This window comes from Lithobates pipiens, unplaced genomic scaffold, assembly GCF_037356315.1.
Source record: "Lithobates pipiens isolate NorthernLeopardFrog02 unplaced genomic scaffold, aLitPip1_a1.2 Scaffold_30, whole genome shotgun sequence".
Lineage (NCBI taxonomy): Eukaryota > Metazoa > Chordata > Amphibia > Anura > Ranidae > Lithobates > Lithobates pipiens.
The window spans coordinates 59,001,781-59,017,367 of record NW_027507791.1 but is presented as its reverse complement, the minus strand read 5'-3'; the positions used below and the strand labels follow the sequence as shown (position 1 = coordinate 59,017,367).

General features: G+C 42.9%; 1 protein-coding gene across 5 annotated transcripts in view; it reads left to right on the top strand.

The window, feature by feature from the left end:
• ARHGEF11 (Rho guanine nucleotide exchange factor 11) overlaps positions 1-15,587 on the top strand; it is a 262,171-nt gene that overhangs the window by 202,872 nt on the left and 43,712 nt on the right. For all 5 annotated transcript variants that reach the window (XM_077464299.1, XM_077464297.1, XM_077464298.1 and 2 more), the window contains 4 exons: positions 6,412-6,591; positions 8,034-8,081; positions 9,427-9,614; positions 10,809-10,955. In XM_077464299.1, coding sequence (XP_077320425.1) covers positions 6,412-6,591; positions 8,034-8,081; positions 9,427-9,614; positions 10,809-10,955 — 563 coding nt within the window. The remainder of the gene's footprint in view (positions 1-6,411; positions 6,592-8,033; positions 8,082-9,426; positions 9,615-10,808; positions 10,956-15,587) is intronic.

The window sequence follows — 15,587 nt, the reverse complement described above, 5'->3', positions numbered from 1 at the left end:
TAGCACTGACCCCCGAAGGAGCGGCTGATTTGCTGGTCTTATCGTTACCTTCTTGACCTCGTGTGCATCTAGGGGTTTCCTGAGGTAGATGGCCCAAAGAATTGTAGAAACTGACACTGGATCGGCTTTTGGGATTTTTATTCGCGAAAGTTCAGGTACTCTTGGAACTACTCAAGATAAGAAGTCTCTCACTATAGAAATCCAGAGAATAGCCACTCACAACTGGATTCTCACAGCCATCGGATGGACCTCCTCTCACTAGGCCTAGCAGCCGATAGAGTGTTCAGATAAAGCGAAGCCTCTGCCACAGACTTACATACATTTGAATAAAGTCTGTGCCACAGACTTGTTGTAGAACACTTGTAGAATAAAGTCTCTGCCACAGACTTGTTGTAGAGCACTTGTAGTAAACTGAAGGATGTAGACAAATTTAGAGAGCCCTCATACGGTACCAGTATCTTGCAGCCGGTCCGGCAATACCGTACGAGTGTAGATTCACTTGGGGTCTTTCAACTAAGCCTCCAGGCTCTTTCTGAGAAGCCAGCTTCAGCATGGCCTTCTCCCAAAGAGTCCTCCCCTGGTTGCTTCCATAGTTGCTGGGTCTCTCCACAGATGAGACGGCACCAGACCACCTACGAATCCTCCCTCCAGTTACTTTGCCTCGGGCTAGCCAGCCCCGAGACTCGGAATTGGATGGATCCGCACCCCAGGCCGCGAGGGCCATGGGGGTTGGTCAGGAGGACCAGGACCAAGCAGACAGAAAGATCTTCTGCACCGGAACCCAGAAGCACGTGATGTCAGTACCTTAAGTACCCTCTCCCAGAATGCAGAGCAAGATGACACTCCCACTGGGCTGATCCCGAGAAAGAATGACACTCAATGCACCCAGCTAGACTGCGTTCTCACACTTGCCAGTAGTAACAGCGCCACCCGTGGCCAAGCAGAACACAGTGCAATGCAGCTAGACTGGTACTGAAACCATAATTTGGTATAATTAAACCCAAAACCAAACTGCGGTTCTAGGAACTTTAAATAGTGAAAAACACATAGCGAGTGCTCTTCAGGAGCCGGCGCTACAGTTGTAATTAGAAGATCTCCGTGTACATACCCACAGTTGATCCAGAGGAAGGCAAAAAAAAAAAACCTATAAATCCTGGTCCAATTTTTCATTTTATTTGTTATATAAAATTCGCAGCTAGCATGGCTGCTGGCCATGTTGACTTGTGGATGGGTGACCATCTCTTTTAAATGCCTTCTGGCCGTGTGTGTAGATGCAGCCTTACTGTACAAAACAGCCCTAATGTAAATGGGCCCTTAATAACATTGTATAATTTTTTTAATTTCATGTGCAAAAGTCCCCCTATTTCCAACATAAGCTAGTTATATTTTAATATACTTGCCAGTAATTGCAACTGAAGCGCCAAAATAAAAGACATGACATTTGGGATAGAAGTGTAACGGATTTAGAGGACAGGAGTGATCAGCCTCTCATGTCTTGTTGTATGTGACATTGCTCAGCATCTATTTTTATAAGCTCCCGGTTTGCAGCGTTGGTGTTGTCTGTCCAGCGCCTGGCTGTTTTTAGCTGCATCAGGCAGCTGTGGGAAGATGGAATCACGGACCACGACGGTCTCCTCTCCTGTTTTAATTATCGCTGGCATTTAGGTGTAAGGACGCATGCTGTGTCCGTGTGATGGGGCGGTCTCTCTCCCCTCGGATGCCTGCTCCGTTCTGTCCTGAGCACCATTGATTTTCATTGCTCTCGTTAGAGATGGGATCAATAGACGGCTCGCTTGTGATCTGCCTCCGAGCTCTGTCAGGACGAGCAGGTCTCGGCGTTGTGTAGGCCGCACGATGGAGATGGCGTGGATGGAGCCGTGGGGAGATGTAGACAGGGCCTGAGCAGCGATGGAAATCTAGAGAGAGAGAGAGAGGGGCGTGCAACAATAAGATGGATAAAAAGAAGATGGAGAGGAAATTATGGAAGAGGTAAGGTACGAGCTGCATCGCTTAACCTCTGCAGTGCTGGAGGCTTGGGAGAAGCAGCCATTGCATTATTCCTATACAGCTGCACAGGCACACAGATATCGGAATACTGATGCATGCAGATTGCTGTATTCTTGCTTTATGAAAATCAGAAATATATAGCTATGCAAGAAATTGGAGTAGTAGATTTTTTTTTTTTTTTTAAAGCTGAAAAACCACAATGATGAGCAGTTGGTGGAAACCAATCAGAAGTCGTCTTTCAAGCGTCTGATTGCAATATGATGCTTTACGTCAATTGATGGCTAGTCACCATAGGATACCACAGGTTGTGGTTGTTTATAATATGTCTTGGAAGGTTGGCAAGGCTTGTTTGTGCTGGAGAACTGTATTTGGTGGTATTGTTTTAAATTTGGGATTGCTGATGTAGCAAATTAATTATCTTGAAGCAGAAGTTCTACTTAAGTACAGTAGTCACTCTATATAAAGGTGTGTGCTAATTCAGGTCAGAAAACATGCCAATGCTTGGGAACCTGATGGCGTAAAGCAAGATTCCTGTTGTTGGTTTCTAACTGCTCCCATCTCTTGGGGTTAGTGAGGTTGTTATGGTCGGCTTCCTAAGAAAAATCTGCAGACTGCTACACCTTGCTGAATGTTTTCAGGATTATGTTCTGAGTATCCATCCATCCATCTTCTTTAGCCAGTCATTTATTTATTGTTTTCTGAATGCTTCATATTATTCACTCAATTAAATTGTTTTACAGTATTTCATTTTGTTGATTGGCTCATTTGGGATTTTTCTTTGGTAGTTTCTTTTTTTGTATCTTCACTCCCTTTCCTTTCCTTTCCTTTCCTTTCCTTTCCTTTCCTTTCCTTTCCTTTCCTTTCCTTTCCTTTCCTTTCCTTTCCTTTCCTTTCCTTTCATTTAATTTTCTTCCCTCTCCTTTGCTTCTTCTTTTCGTTCTTTTCTTTCTCATTTTCTTTCTTTTCTTTTACATTCTTTCTTCTTTCCTTTCCTTTTCTTCCTCATTCTTTTTCTTTTTTTTTTACTCATTTCTTTCCTTTTCTTTCTCATTCCTTTCCTTTCTTTTTTCCTCTGCCTTCTTTTTTTCCTTTCTTTTTCCTTTATTTTATTTTCCTTTCCTTTGCTTTCCTTTCCTGGTTTATTTTTCCTTTCCTGCTTCTTTTTTTCCTTTCCTTCTCTCCTTTCCTTCTTCTTTCCTTTCCTCTCCTTTGCTTCTTTTTTTTTGCCTTGTCTTTCCTTTCCTTCCCCTTTCCTTTCCTTTCCTTTCCTTTCTTTTGTTTTCTTTTCTTTCAATTCATTTTGCTTAGTCTTCCCTTTCCCTTCCATTCCCTCCCCTTTGCCTTCCCTTCCCTTTCCTTTCCTTTCCTTCCTCATTCCTTTCCTTTCTTTTTTTCTTTCCTTCTTTTTTTTTCCTTACCTTCCATCCCCTTCTTTATCTGTTCCTTATCCTTCCCTTCCACATCCTTTCAAAATGTTTCTTCATTTTCTTTTCCTTCCTTTCCCTCTATTCTTTAATCCTTTCCTGTTTTGTTCCTTCCCTTTTCTTTCCTTCTCTCCCTTTCTTTACTTGGCTCTTCTTCTCCCTCCCTTTCTTTACTTTTTGTCCTCTTCATGTTCGTTCCCACCCTCTTTCTACCTTTTCTTCTGCTTCTCTTCCACTCATCTCCTCTTTGACTTTCTTGCCCCCCAGTTTTCCTGCAGCCGCTTGACACGGGATCCAGAAGCCAGTGGCAATCATTTTAGTAGTGGTGCCTACTACAGTGATTTCTGACTTCCATAGTGATCCCACAGGTATGGCATACATACTGTACATACTTACATTGGTCCAAGCTGGATCAACGTAACTATGTAAAAATATGCACACCTAAACTTCAGCTTTAAGGATGAATTGCTCTGAATGAATGGCATTGAAACATCTTTGATGTTCACACTAGTTTTATTCAGAAAAAAATAAAATAGCATTAGGCAGCTGTCTGGCAGTCGTATGGAATATAATTTTCCACTGTGCCAGTTTTCATAATCTACATCTAAAATTATCGCTTTATGCTGGGTGACAGCAATGAGTGAAAGCTATCAGGACACATCCGACTGGTACCGGCTCAGATATAGTGACTTCTATTTCATTGTTACTGCATTGTACTATAAAGTTTGAGGTGACCGCCTTTTGTCATTTTTACAGACTTTATTTAGCATTTGTGCAGGCATTTTTAAAAAATGTTGCTGGGGTTTTTGCTTGCCTGGTTTTTAGTTTTAGATAATGGGAAGCCAGTTACTTGGGGGGGGGATGCAGGATATTTGGCACGGTTTCTAACAGTTTTTGGGCTTTTCCTTTGAAGTCTATAGGGGCCAAAAACTCCCGAAGCGGCGATCAGCGCTTTTTAGCAGGACTGCGACATTGCAGTGGACAAATCTGACACGAAGACCCCTTTCACACTGAGGCAGTTTTCAGTCGTTTTAGTGCTTGAAATAGCCTCTAAAAAGCACCTGAAACTGCCTCCCATACTGTGCAGTGTGTGCTTCTACACCCAAGGCGGTGCGCTTGCGGGACGTTAGGAAAAGTCCTGCCAGCAGCATCTTTGGGGCGGGTAGGGGGCGATGTACTTAGCGTTGTACTTAGGGCTCCCAAAATGCCCCTGCCCATTGCACTAAATGGGTAACGCTTCCAAAGCACCTTAAAAGCGTTTTGAAAGCACCACAAAACTGGACTTTTTTTTTAAAGTGAAAACCGCCCTGCTAGCGACTGAAAAGCGATGCTAAAACACTGGTGCTTTAATGCTAACGGCACAGCACTGCAGTTTGAAAGTGGTCTTAGTGACAAGGAACAAGTGACATCATTACAGTGACCAGTGCTAAAAATATGCACTGTTACTGTACTAATGACACTGACAAGGAAAAGGTTAACACCAGGAGCGATCAAGGGGTTAAGTGTGTTCCCTCTGAGTGTTTTCTAACTGTGTGGGGCAGTGTTTCTCAATTTCAGTCCTCAAGGCGCACCAACAGGTCATGTTTTCAGGCTTTCCATTATTTTGCACAGATGATCTGATCAGTTTCTCTGCCTTAGTAATTACCGCAGGCATTTCATCTGCGGTAAATACTGAAAACATGACCTGTTGGTGCGACTTGAGGACTGGAATTGAGAAACACTGGTGTGGGGGATGGACTGACTGGGACAACACAGACATCTATGTCCTCCCCCGTGGGGAACAATTGTGGGTTGCCAGCGGACACAATCTCGCTGATTGCCCCCCCCCCCCCCCCGCTGGCCAATTGCGCTCCCACAAGGGCTAGAGCACAAAACAACGTACAGGTACCTTCATTCGCACAGCCATGCAACCTTGCCGCATTACAACTGCGGCGGGTGGTTGGCAAGTAGTTAAAGGCGCTGGGGCGAATTAGAAGTCCAGGAATAGCACAATGACAGCTAAAGGTGTTCCAATGTGTCCCCACACCAAATCCACCAAGCAAACTATACAAAAATGGCAACCACCCCAATTTATTACTAGCTTTGAAAGTAAGGTACACATGGAAGGGCCTTGCACATCACAAGAAAAATATCTCCCAGCACATTTGCCAGCTAGGCTGCAAACAAAAAAATTTGACTCGTCTAACAGTTCACCTTAAAAACAGAGGGTTTCATGACATACATTTGCAAATAAATGTGGAGTATAAGAAATACTCAAATCTATCCTAGCTCTGCTCTCCCAGAACTTGCCATTTTCCACCATCTAAGTATGCTAACCCAACTGAGCACATCAATATCCTTAGGTCCTTTGCAATTATCCTTTTATCATGTATACCTCACATTCACTCGCTCACCACCTTCTGTTGTTTCCATGGCTAAAATACCAGTGCGTGGTCGTTTTCTAAAAGTCTTTATGGAAATTTCCCGATCTTCTTTGGCCAATTATTGAGCTTGGTAACATAGCTGTGCTCCCCTGCCTCTATGCATTGTTGGGTAGCTGCAGATATGGCATAAATAGGCTGCAATGAGGTTAATTTATTGCAACTGGAGAGTATGGAATCCGGTGCAGCTGTGCATGATAGCCAAGCCACTTCTAGCTTCAGCTTGTTCAATTAAGCTTTGAAAAAATTGCAGAGCTGCACTAGGTTTTCCACTCTCCATTTTTAGTAAATCAACCCCATTTTTTTTCCCCCATGGATCTCAGCAGCATACTTGCACACTGCATAACAAATCATAATGCATGCAGGTGGCAACTTTGTTTTTTCTTGATGGGAGAGACAAGCCCAATCGCCACCTCCAGGAAGCCATGCTCAGACCATGGTGGCAGCGCCAGAAGGTGAAACTCCCTGGTTATGCGTGATAGATTTGCCTCTTGTTTTTGCCTACTACCATTAATGATACCGTTATCATTACAACAGTAATAGATTTCTTTATTTTGCAGTGCCAGGGCAGAGGTGAAACTTGGTCGCTCAGAAAGCCTGAAGGGCCGTGAGGAACTGAAGAAATCCCGCAAAGCTGACAACGTTCCCCGCTCCCGAAGTGATGTGGACATGGATGCTGCCGCAGAGGCCACCCGATTACACCAGTCGGCATCGTCCTCCGCTTCCAGTCTGTCCACAAGGTCAGTGTTGCCTTTTTTGGCTTTTGGAATATTTTACACACCTACCGTTTGTAGGTAAATATCACAGTATATGCTAAAGCTCTTGTCAATTTATTACAACAAATGTTTGTGGACACTAGACTATCAAAGCCATACAAGTGTGTTTGAAATCCCATTCCAAAACCATGGGCATTATTATGGAAATGACCACCCCTTTGCTGTTATAACAGCCTCCACTCTTCCGAGAAGGCTTTCCACAAAAATTTGGAATGTGTCTGAGAATTTCTTTTCAGCCAAAATGCATTTTACAGGTCTGGTACTAGAAACCTGGTTTACAATTGGCACTCCCATTCATCTCAAAGGTGTTCAGTAGGGTTGAGGTCTGGACTTGTGGAGGCCACCTGATTCCTTCACATCAAACTCCTCAAACCACGTCCTTGCGGAGCGGTCTTTGTGCACAAGGGCACGGACATGCTGGAACAAGACAAGATCTTGCCCAAACTAGTGTTAAGAGGTTGGAAATTGACAAATGTTTAAAATGTGTTTGAATGGGCCTGTGTCAACAGGCTTTTGTTCGCTTCACATGGGTTTTGCATTCCCCCTACAAGTATGGAAATGCAAAAACAAGATGAAGTCGGTCAAATGCACCAGGTAGTTATTTTGAATGATCTCAGAACCGTCTCATACTGATGTCAAGCTGGTGCCACCGACTCAAGCCCAAAGCATGTCAACACAGGCCCTCTTCTGTAGCATTACCAGTACCCGTCACCTGAAATCAATAATTTAGAGGGGTGTCCACATTCTTTGACCATAGCATGTAGATTGATTATTTAAATCTGAGGTACAGTTCTACACATGACATCAGGGTGAGTTACAATAAATGATAATGAAGAAATATGGAACAAAGGTGGAGCCTTTGCAGCAGCCATTCAGGTTTAATCTTTTAAAGTTAAAAGACCTTAACCTTTAAAATAAAAAAATGTTGCTTTATTTGAATCAAGTTGAGCACATGTCAGTATTATCCAATCTCATTATTATTATGAGTAAAAAGGAGCCTTTCTTTATCCTGAATAAAAAATAAAATGGCCAAACGTCTCCTTAATCCTGGGCAAAGGGTCACATGATTTCTGGCTACTAGGACTCCTGCCATTATGGCTGCAAAAAGTCTGTTGTTTTTAATAGATTTTTTTAAAATTATAGTAAAAACCTCCCTTTTATAAAAAAAATAAAAAAATAAGCTGTTGATGAAATCACATCTGCCTTTGATGAATAAAACACCTGTGTGGTCCTTTTATAATTAGACCTCATGCACACAGGTCAGTAGGCTAGCCAGGATTTGGTATTTTCCAGATGGGAGGTCAGCAAAGGCAACCTCCATGTCTCACCCAGGAAAGGTTTGAATCCTGAGAAATAATAGCTAGCAAGTCTCAACAGATCTCAATAATATTGTATTTATTCCACAGGTCGCTGGATAACCCAACTCCACCGTACACTCCCAAACTGACCCGCAGGTAGGTGATGCCACCAGTTTACTATTCTGATGCAACGGGCACATTATATTAAGATTACTACTGTTATTAATAATGGCAAAGAATTAAATGCTTATTAAGCCTAGGGGTAGAGAAAAATAATGTATAATGCCATATTCCTTGCTCTGGCAGGCTTTGTGTGCTCTCCTTTTCTCTTAGAATTGGGGGCGATCTTCATTGTCGTCATGCATAAAGCAGGGCTATTGGCCCTGTATTGTGCTTGATGATGTGCAGAATGGGACCACTGGTCTGAGTGTCTTAGAGAAGAGGTGGGGGACCAGGGGCAGACTGACAACTTATGGGGCCCCCGGGCAATAGGAGATTATGGGGCCCCCAGGCAATCAGAGATTATGGGGCCACACAGTATACAAAAACACACACAGTATACAATCACACAGTATACACATACATGTACACACAGTATACACAGACATGTTTCTATTGGCTGAGAAGGTACTGGAGAGGTGGGGCAGCTATAATCTCAGGATTTTTAGACCAAAAGGTATGTCGGTAAGGGACATTTCAGAGACAGATGTAAAAAAACACAGATTTTTACATACTGTCCCTGGTTTTACCGAGGCTGGCAACCCTGATGGGGCCCCCTAGTGGCCCGGGGCCCTCGGGCAGTGCCCGAGTGGCTGAATGGTCAGTCCGCCCCTGTGGGAGACACAGATCGAGGGAACCTGCCGGAGCAAGAAATTAGACATTACATCTTATTGCGCTACCCCCAGACATACAGTAACAAGCATTCATCTCTTGCAGTCTGGGGGACCCCATTTCAAAAGTGTGTTTTATGCAATTCCCAGAGTTCAAATTTTAAGTAACATGTACAGATCTTTATCCTCCCCCAGCCTGTGAATGGACAGAGAGGCAGCAGACTGGTGAGCTCATCACTCTGTCATTCATTCCCGTCCTCCTATCAGCATTTACATTGTTAGCACATGAGCTCTGCAGCACAATTGACTGACTCCTAGTGCTGCTTCTCCCTCTCTCAGCCTGAGCTCTGCTGTGCAGAGGTTTATAGGAAGTTTATACTTAATGGCATGCAGGTACCTACATCGCTTGAATTTAAAATGCATTTAGTGATGTACTGCTGGATCCGGATCTGAATTCTTTCGTACTTGCCTGGAGTTCAGCTTTAGTCAAATTAAATGACCATTCAAAGTAGACTGAGTTGACCAATGCTCTATCCAGACAACCAGCATTTTCAAAAGCAATCCAGCAATATCGGCCTCCATATATCTCTCTGAATGGATTGCCTAAGTGCCATAATCCGACCAAATTTTGGAGGCATATTTGTGTTGACCTATTCTTCATCATTTTCTAGGAGCATGGAGTCTCCAAATCTGAGCATTACGGGTGAATCCTTGCTAGCCAATCTGCAGGAAGATGACCTGGGACATCTCTCTGACCTCGATGTGGAGCCGGATGCCCAGAACTGGCAGCACACTGTGGGTAGGGAGGTAGCGCAGCATTTGTCTCCGAAAGAACGAGCGCGGCAAGAAGTAATACACGGTGAGCAACTTCTGACAGGTATTGCTGATGATGTATGCTGTATTTAAGGGTTAGTTCACCTTTACCAACAACAAAAATGGCCTATGCAAATAAGGAGCACCTGTAGATCAAAAAAACTCTGCAGCTTTGACTAAAGGTGGATAATGTCCTTGTTATAGGTGTAGGCCATTTACGTACCTTTCCAAAGCCTGACCGAAAAACTCCAAAAGATGGCATCATCCCATCCAGCTTTGTTGCTAGGATGTTGCTAAGACCGTTCCAGCTGATTCAAGCCCCCTGCTCTTTTTCTCCCCCATTGTAGTAGCTCTTAGGTCAGTGATACTGCAGTGGAGGAGATAGAAGACCACACATGTGGGAGTTTGAGAGCTCGCTCCTGTGATGGTGGGGGTGAGCAGTAATGGTTGGGAGTATCAACAAATGAAAAGGAATGCAGCACTCCCACCAAGGGAGTCTCCTGAGTATAGAAGTAGAGTCCATGATAGGGTGCTCAGGCTGTTGTGTCCTCCAGACAACAAATACTTAGGCAACAGTCAAAATAGAAAAAGCTGGCAACTCCATGTCCATATCCAAATTTAAACTTTTATTGGTAAATGTAAAAAGATACAAGTGCTGACACGTTTCAGCACACCGCCTTGGTCACGGCACCGAAACACCAAAACGCATCAGCCCTTGTATCTTTTTACATGTACCAATAAACGTTTATACTTGGATATGGACATGGAGTTGCCGGCTTGTCCTATTTTGATCTTGGCAACAAGGCAGGATGGGGGGAATGCCATCTCCTGGAGTTTCTAGGCCAGACTTCGGGATGTAAGTAAATGGCATACACCTATATAGCAAGGGCATTCACAAAAGCTGCACAGTTTGTTTTTATCTATGGATGCCCCCTTCCTGCATAGGCAAATATTTTGTAAAAGGTGAACTAACCCTTTGAAAGTATTGAATTAACGCAGGGAAATCCTAGCATAATGTGTAACATGGCAAAACAGTTTAGGTATTCATGGGCTTGTACCTACAGTATATAAGGAAGGTACATTTCAGAATATTAATTAAAATGCACCATTTGAACAAAAAAAATGAAGTATCAAGATAAAATCTTTATAATTATTATATTACTCGGTCTCCCTTGGGAGCAACTGTACTTTACATATGGCTATTATGTCACTTTGATATTAAACTTATAATCGCCTTTAGAACTGTTTATGACGGAGGCTTCTCATCTGCGGGTCCTCCGCGTTCTGGATCATATTTTCTACCAGAGGATGCGGAAAGATAATCTGCTGTCTACAGAAGAACTATCGCTGGTCTTCCCCAATCTTCCTGAGCTCGTTGAAATTCACAGTAAGTGAGCAGAAAAGAATGTATATAGTTAATGATCCATATAGATGGACAACTAACCATCATGTCTGTTTGACCTTGTTGGATCCCCAGTGCCAAAACCGTAGGCATTAGAGCCTATTTACACCAGAAATGCATGTTAAGTTTTGCATAAAATGCACTGGCAACGTGTTGTACAATGCATTGCAGGGTTATTTTTTTTCAATTTTATTAAAGGCAAGGCAAAATGACCATATCTTGGGGGGGGAAAAAAATTATACAGTGCCACATCCCATATACATACATCCAAAAATTAGGAACCAAAAAGTTCCATTCCCTAAAAGGGACTTTCAAGGCACCAGACAGTTATAAGCAGAAGAAGCACAATTAAGAAAATTAAAATCTGCAAAATGTATTAATCACAAATTATCATTAAAACCATACAAAATGATGTTTCATATTCTCCCTCTGATAATTTGTTAATTAATACATCACGTTGACCCTCAAAAGAGTCCATACATGATCCATATGTAGAAAAGCACTAGGTGTCCTCATATTGTTGCATTACCTGAGAGGTTCAAGCCCCGGTGCATTTCTCAGCCAACCGCTGCTCCTTCAGGGTCAAATAGGAGTATCTCAATAATAAAATCAGAGAAGAGCATTTTACATCTTTAGCTCTCCAAGTCACCCACTAGGCATCTATAGCAGGGACAGTTTCAACCTGGTCCCAATACATGGCAAGGAAACTGCCATCAAAAGACTGGACCATACAGGAAGGAGACCGAAGCCACAACCAGTGCAGCACCCACAGATATTGAGACTGTCATCTGATTTAACAAGTCGCCCTCCAGGAATATCATTTGGTGCCTTTATTAAAGGATAAGTTCACCTTTGGGAACATGTTCCATCCGTTTTTAGGGTTCCCAATGCTGCAGCCGCTGCCTGATCACCCCCCCCCCCCCCTCCGACATCAAAACGGTGAGAAGTTTCCCATACTAGCTGCCACTTTTTGAAAACAGCGCAGTCATGTGATGCTCTGCTCACACGGCCACGTCATTCATGCAGAGAGCCCTGTGTATGAATGAACTACAAGTCCTGACATTCTTTGCGGATGTCGGCTTGCAGTTCTCGGTGAATTACCATGGCACTGTGGAGTGCCATAGTAGTTCATTAATTCTTCCTGTCACTGTATCTGCTTTCCCATATGGGATGTACAGGTACACAGATACACTGACAGGTCTGCAGGAGACCTGCATGGCACCAGCGATCTAGTGATTTTCTTTCCTGCAACCATGGGTGTTGATGGAGGAATTCCTCCCGCTGAGCTATTGTGTTCTCACGGTGAGGGGGCAGGGGGAGTCATCCCAGCCGGGAGAACACACAGTGATTATTGCTAGTGGTTGGTAATAATTGCATGAAAAAGCTAAAAGGCTAGTTGTACCAAAGTTAGTTGATCGATCAACCTGGGTACATTTAGCCTGCTCATATATGGTTCGAATCTCGACCAGGCCCTGCTGAACCGAATGAGATTCAAACTGTCTGAGGCCAGCTTTGCAGATAATACATTTCTTCACACGTGGTTTGAACAAGTTTGCTTGGCATAAGTAGGACTTGGACGTGATTACCAATTGAGTCGGCAACATATAACCAGTCTCGGTTTCACAGCCATCTCCTCTACACTATTCTGTTATCTTGTAGCAGTTTCTACTGGCATGCTTCCCACTCTGCAGCAAAGCCAACGTGATTTCCATTCTTAAGACCGTTTATTATGCAGCTGAGAAAATCATAAATTGTATTTCAAACACAGCCAATAATCCATGATTTGTCTTGCCAATTTAGAGACCATCTGCAGCCAAAGTCTTATCTTTTTTTTTTTAATAGAGCAAGGATGGGTTACACCCACTTTCAGGTTTTTCCTGCTGTCTGTCAATCCGGGGGGGGGATATATTCCTGCAAATCTCACAATGTTTATATATACCGAAATTCACCGTTAAAACCATCATTAATTAATAAATCTTCTTTAGTGAAAGATGTCTCATGACTTATAATAGTCCCAATTCTTCTCAAACACAAAGAGAGGGGCGCCTCTGGGTGCAGATTTGTTTAAACATGCAATTTTATTTAAAACTGTTTAAAAACAGACTCACATTTTCCATTAACAATTAGAACGTTAAAATCCATCCAAAACATTTCGATCGGTCATCACGTCCGTCGCTTTTACAGTCTGCCTGCCCGCTTTTCCTTTGTGTCCACCGCTAAGATGTAGAGCTGCCGGCTGCGGTGGACACAATGTATGTCAGACGAAAACGAGGCTTCTTCAGAGCTTTGAAGGAGCGCGGTCGCCTCTCCATCGCGGCCCATACGCTCAGGAAACGCATCACCGAGTAGCGACGTCATCTCTCCGAGTCCCGCTTGCAGCAGTGCCTCGAGCCTCGTTTTCGTCTGACATACATTGTGTCCACCGCGGCCAGCAGCTCTACATCTTAACGGTGGACACATAGGAAAAGCGGCCAGGCAGACTGTAAAAGAGACGGACGTGATGACCGATCAAAATGTTTTGGATGGATTTTAACAGTCTAATTGTTCATGGAAAATGCTTGTGGAAACCCTCGGAAAGAAATTAGCCAATTTCTATTGGATCACACGCCAAAAATTTTATGAACTTTTAAACCTGTATATGGACTGTTTTTAGAGTTCTTTTCCTATTGTGTTTATTGTTTCAGTTAAATTGCACCTTTACTTGTCCCAATTCTTCTCAATCTTCTGCTCCACACCAATCTCCTTCTGTGAATCGCCCCGTGTTCATCACACCTTCACCACAATCTGCTCCCCTGGTGTTTTGACTAAAGGCATACCCCACGTTTAAGTACACAATGGGGTTTATTTACTAAAGCTAGAAAGTGCAAAATCGGGCTCAATTCTGCATAGAAACCAATGAGCTTCCAGGTTTTTATTACCAAAGGTAATTGAACAAGCTGGGGTTAGAAGCTCATTGGTTTCTGTGCACAAGGGAGCCTAATTTTTCACTTTCCAGCTTTAGTAAATAAACCCCATTGTGTACTTAAAAGTGGGGTATGCCTGTATAAAAACTACATCAGGATGTGCCTTCCCCTTTAAGGGGGTATTGTAGTCTGGATTGGTGTTAAAGCCCAGATGGATCCTTATTTACACCCATACAGCTCCACTGATCAGTATAATGTTACTTGATATATACTGTATATATACTAACTATATACTCAAAACAAGAAAAAATGTAAACCATTATATCTCATCATCATGTTTCTAACTACATGTATATTTATTCAATCATAAAAACACATGGTATTGTATTGTGCACTGATCTGGTGCACTACAGAGTTCAGGCTTGTATTGTCCCCTTAAGGTGTGGATGGATGCCACATACTGCATTCTCTTTATTCTGCAAGGTCCGCACTATCCCATTAAAGCCAACAATAGACCATAGCAATTTTCTTTCCGGCAACCATGGATTGTAGGAAAGAAAATCACTCAATTCACCCATCAACACAGTCTGATCCATTGTGTTCTCCCAGAGGGAGCAGTCCCTGATGGGAGAACGCAGTGATTATTGCTAGCGGATAGAACAGCTGCTAGCAATAATCGCATGTAAAATCCAACAGGCTGGTTGTACCCAAGTTGGTTGCTCAGTCAACTTGGGTCCCTTCAGCCTTCCCCGTACATGGTTGGAATCCCGCCGGTTCCTGCCAAGATTTGACCTGTTTATGGCCGGCTTAAGACATGAATGGGTTCTGCTTACTGTATTTGCAGAGATGACTCCCGTCCCCCAGAGTTCCTTTTGTTACATGCATCTCCCCTATGCATTACACCACCATCATGTGGCTTCACTAGAGGGTCTGGAGTACTGTGACGTATTGCCAGATTTCATACAGGGCTTTGTTGATATGTCTCTATGGCAATCTCCTGTGCTATGCTTACATGCCGCTTGTCATTTCTATCACTGCATTTACTCTACTAGCTGGATCTTGCCAATACTAGTGCCCATCTCTCTATTTTCGGCCTACTTGATTGGTTCTGTGAAGCCGTGGACGGCCATTCAGCTAGCCCTTTCAGAAGGAGTTCATGTCAATGATCTCTTTCCCAATATGCAACTTTTCATTAAGATGGCTAATAACCTTTTATTTTACCTATAGGGCAAACACCACAATTCTTGATTCTTCATTCTGATGATAACATGAAAAATGTATTTGTAATTCTTTTTTCTAAGAAATTTGTTATAAGTTTTTTTCATTGTTCAATCATTTTTCTTCTTTTCCAAAGATGTGTAACACAATTACAAACGCTAATTTAAACATGGCAGTGGATATTACCATAACAAACAATAACAATAATGTCCAACATTATAGAGTACACATTAGGTACACCCACAAAACAATACAGGGAATAGGTAAACAAATATTTAATCTCGTACCGATCACTGGCCAAAAAATCTATAAATTTCAATGCAGACAAAGACATTTAACTGCACGTCGGAAAAGGAACGAAAAAGAGGAAAGAAAAAGGAAATGAGACGTGACTGTGCAACCACACCTTGTGACCCAAAATGGGCACTAGGTGTTCCCCGAGAGATATTTGATCCATGAGTCACATGTTTTTTCTAACTCTGTCATTTTATCATTC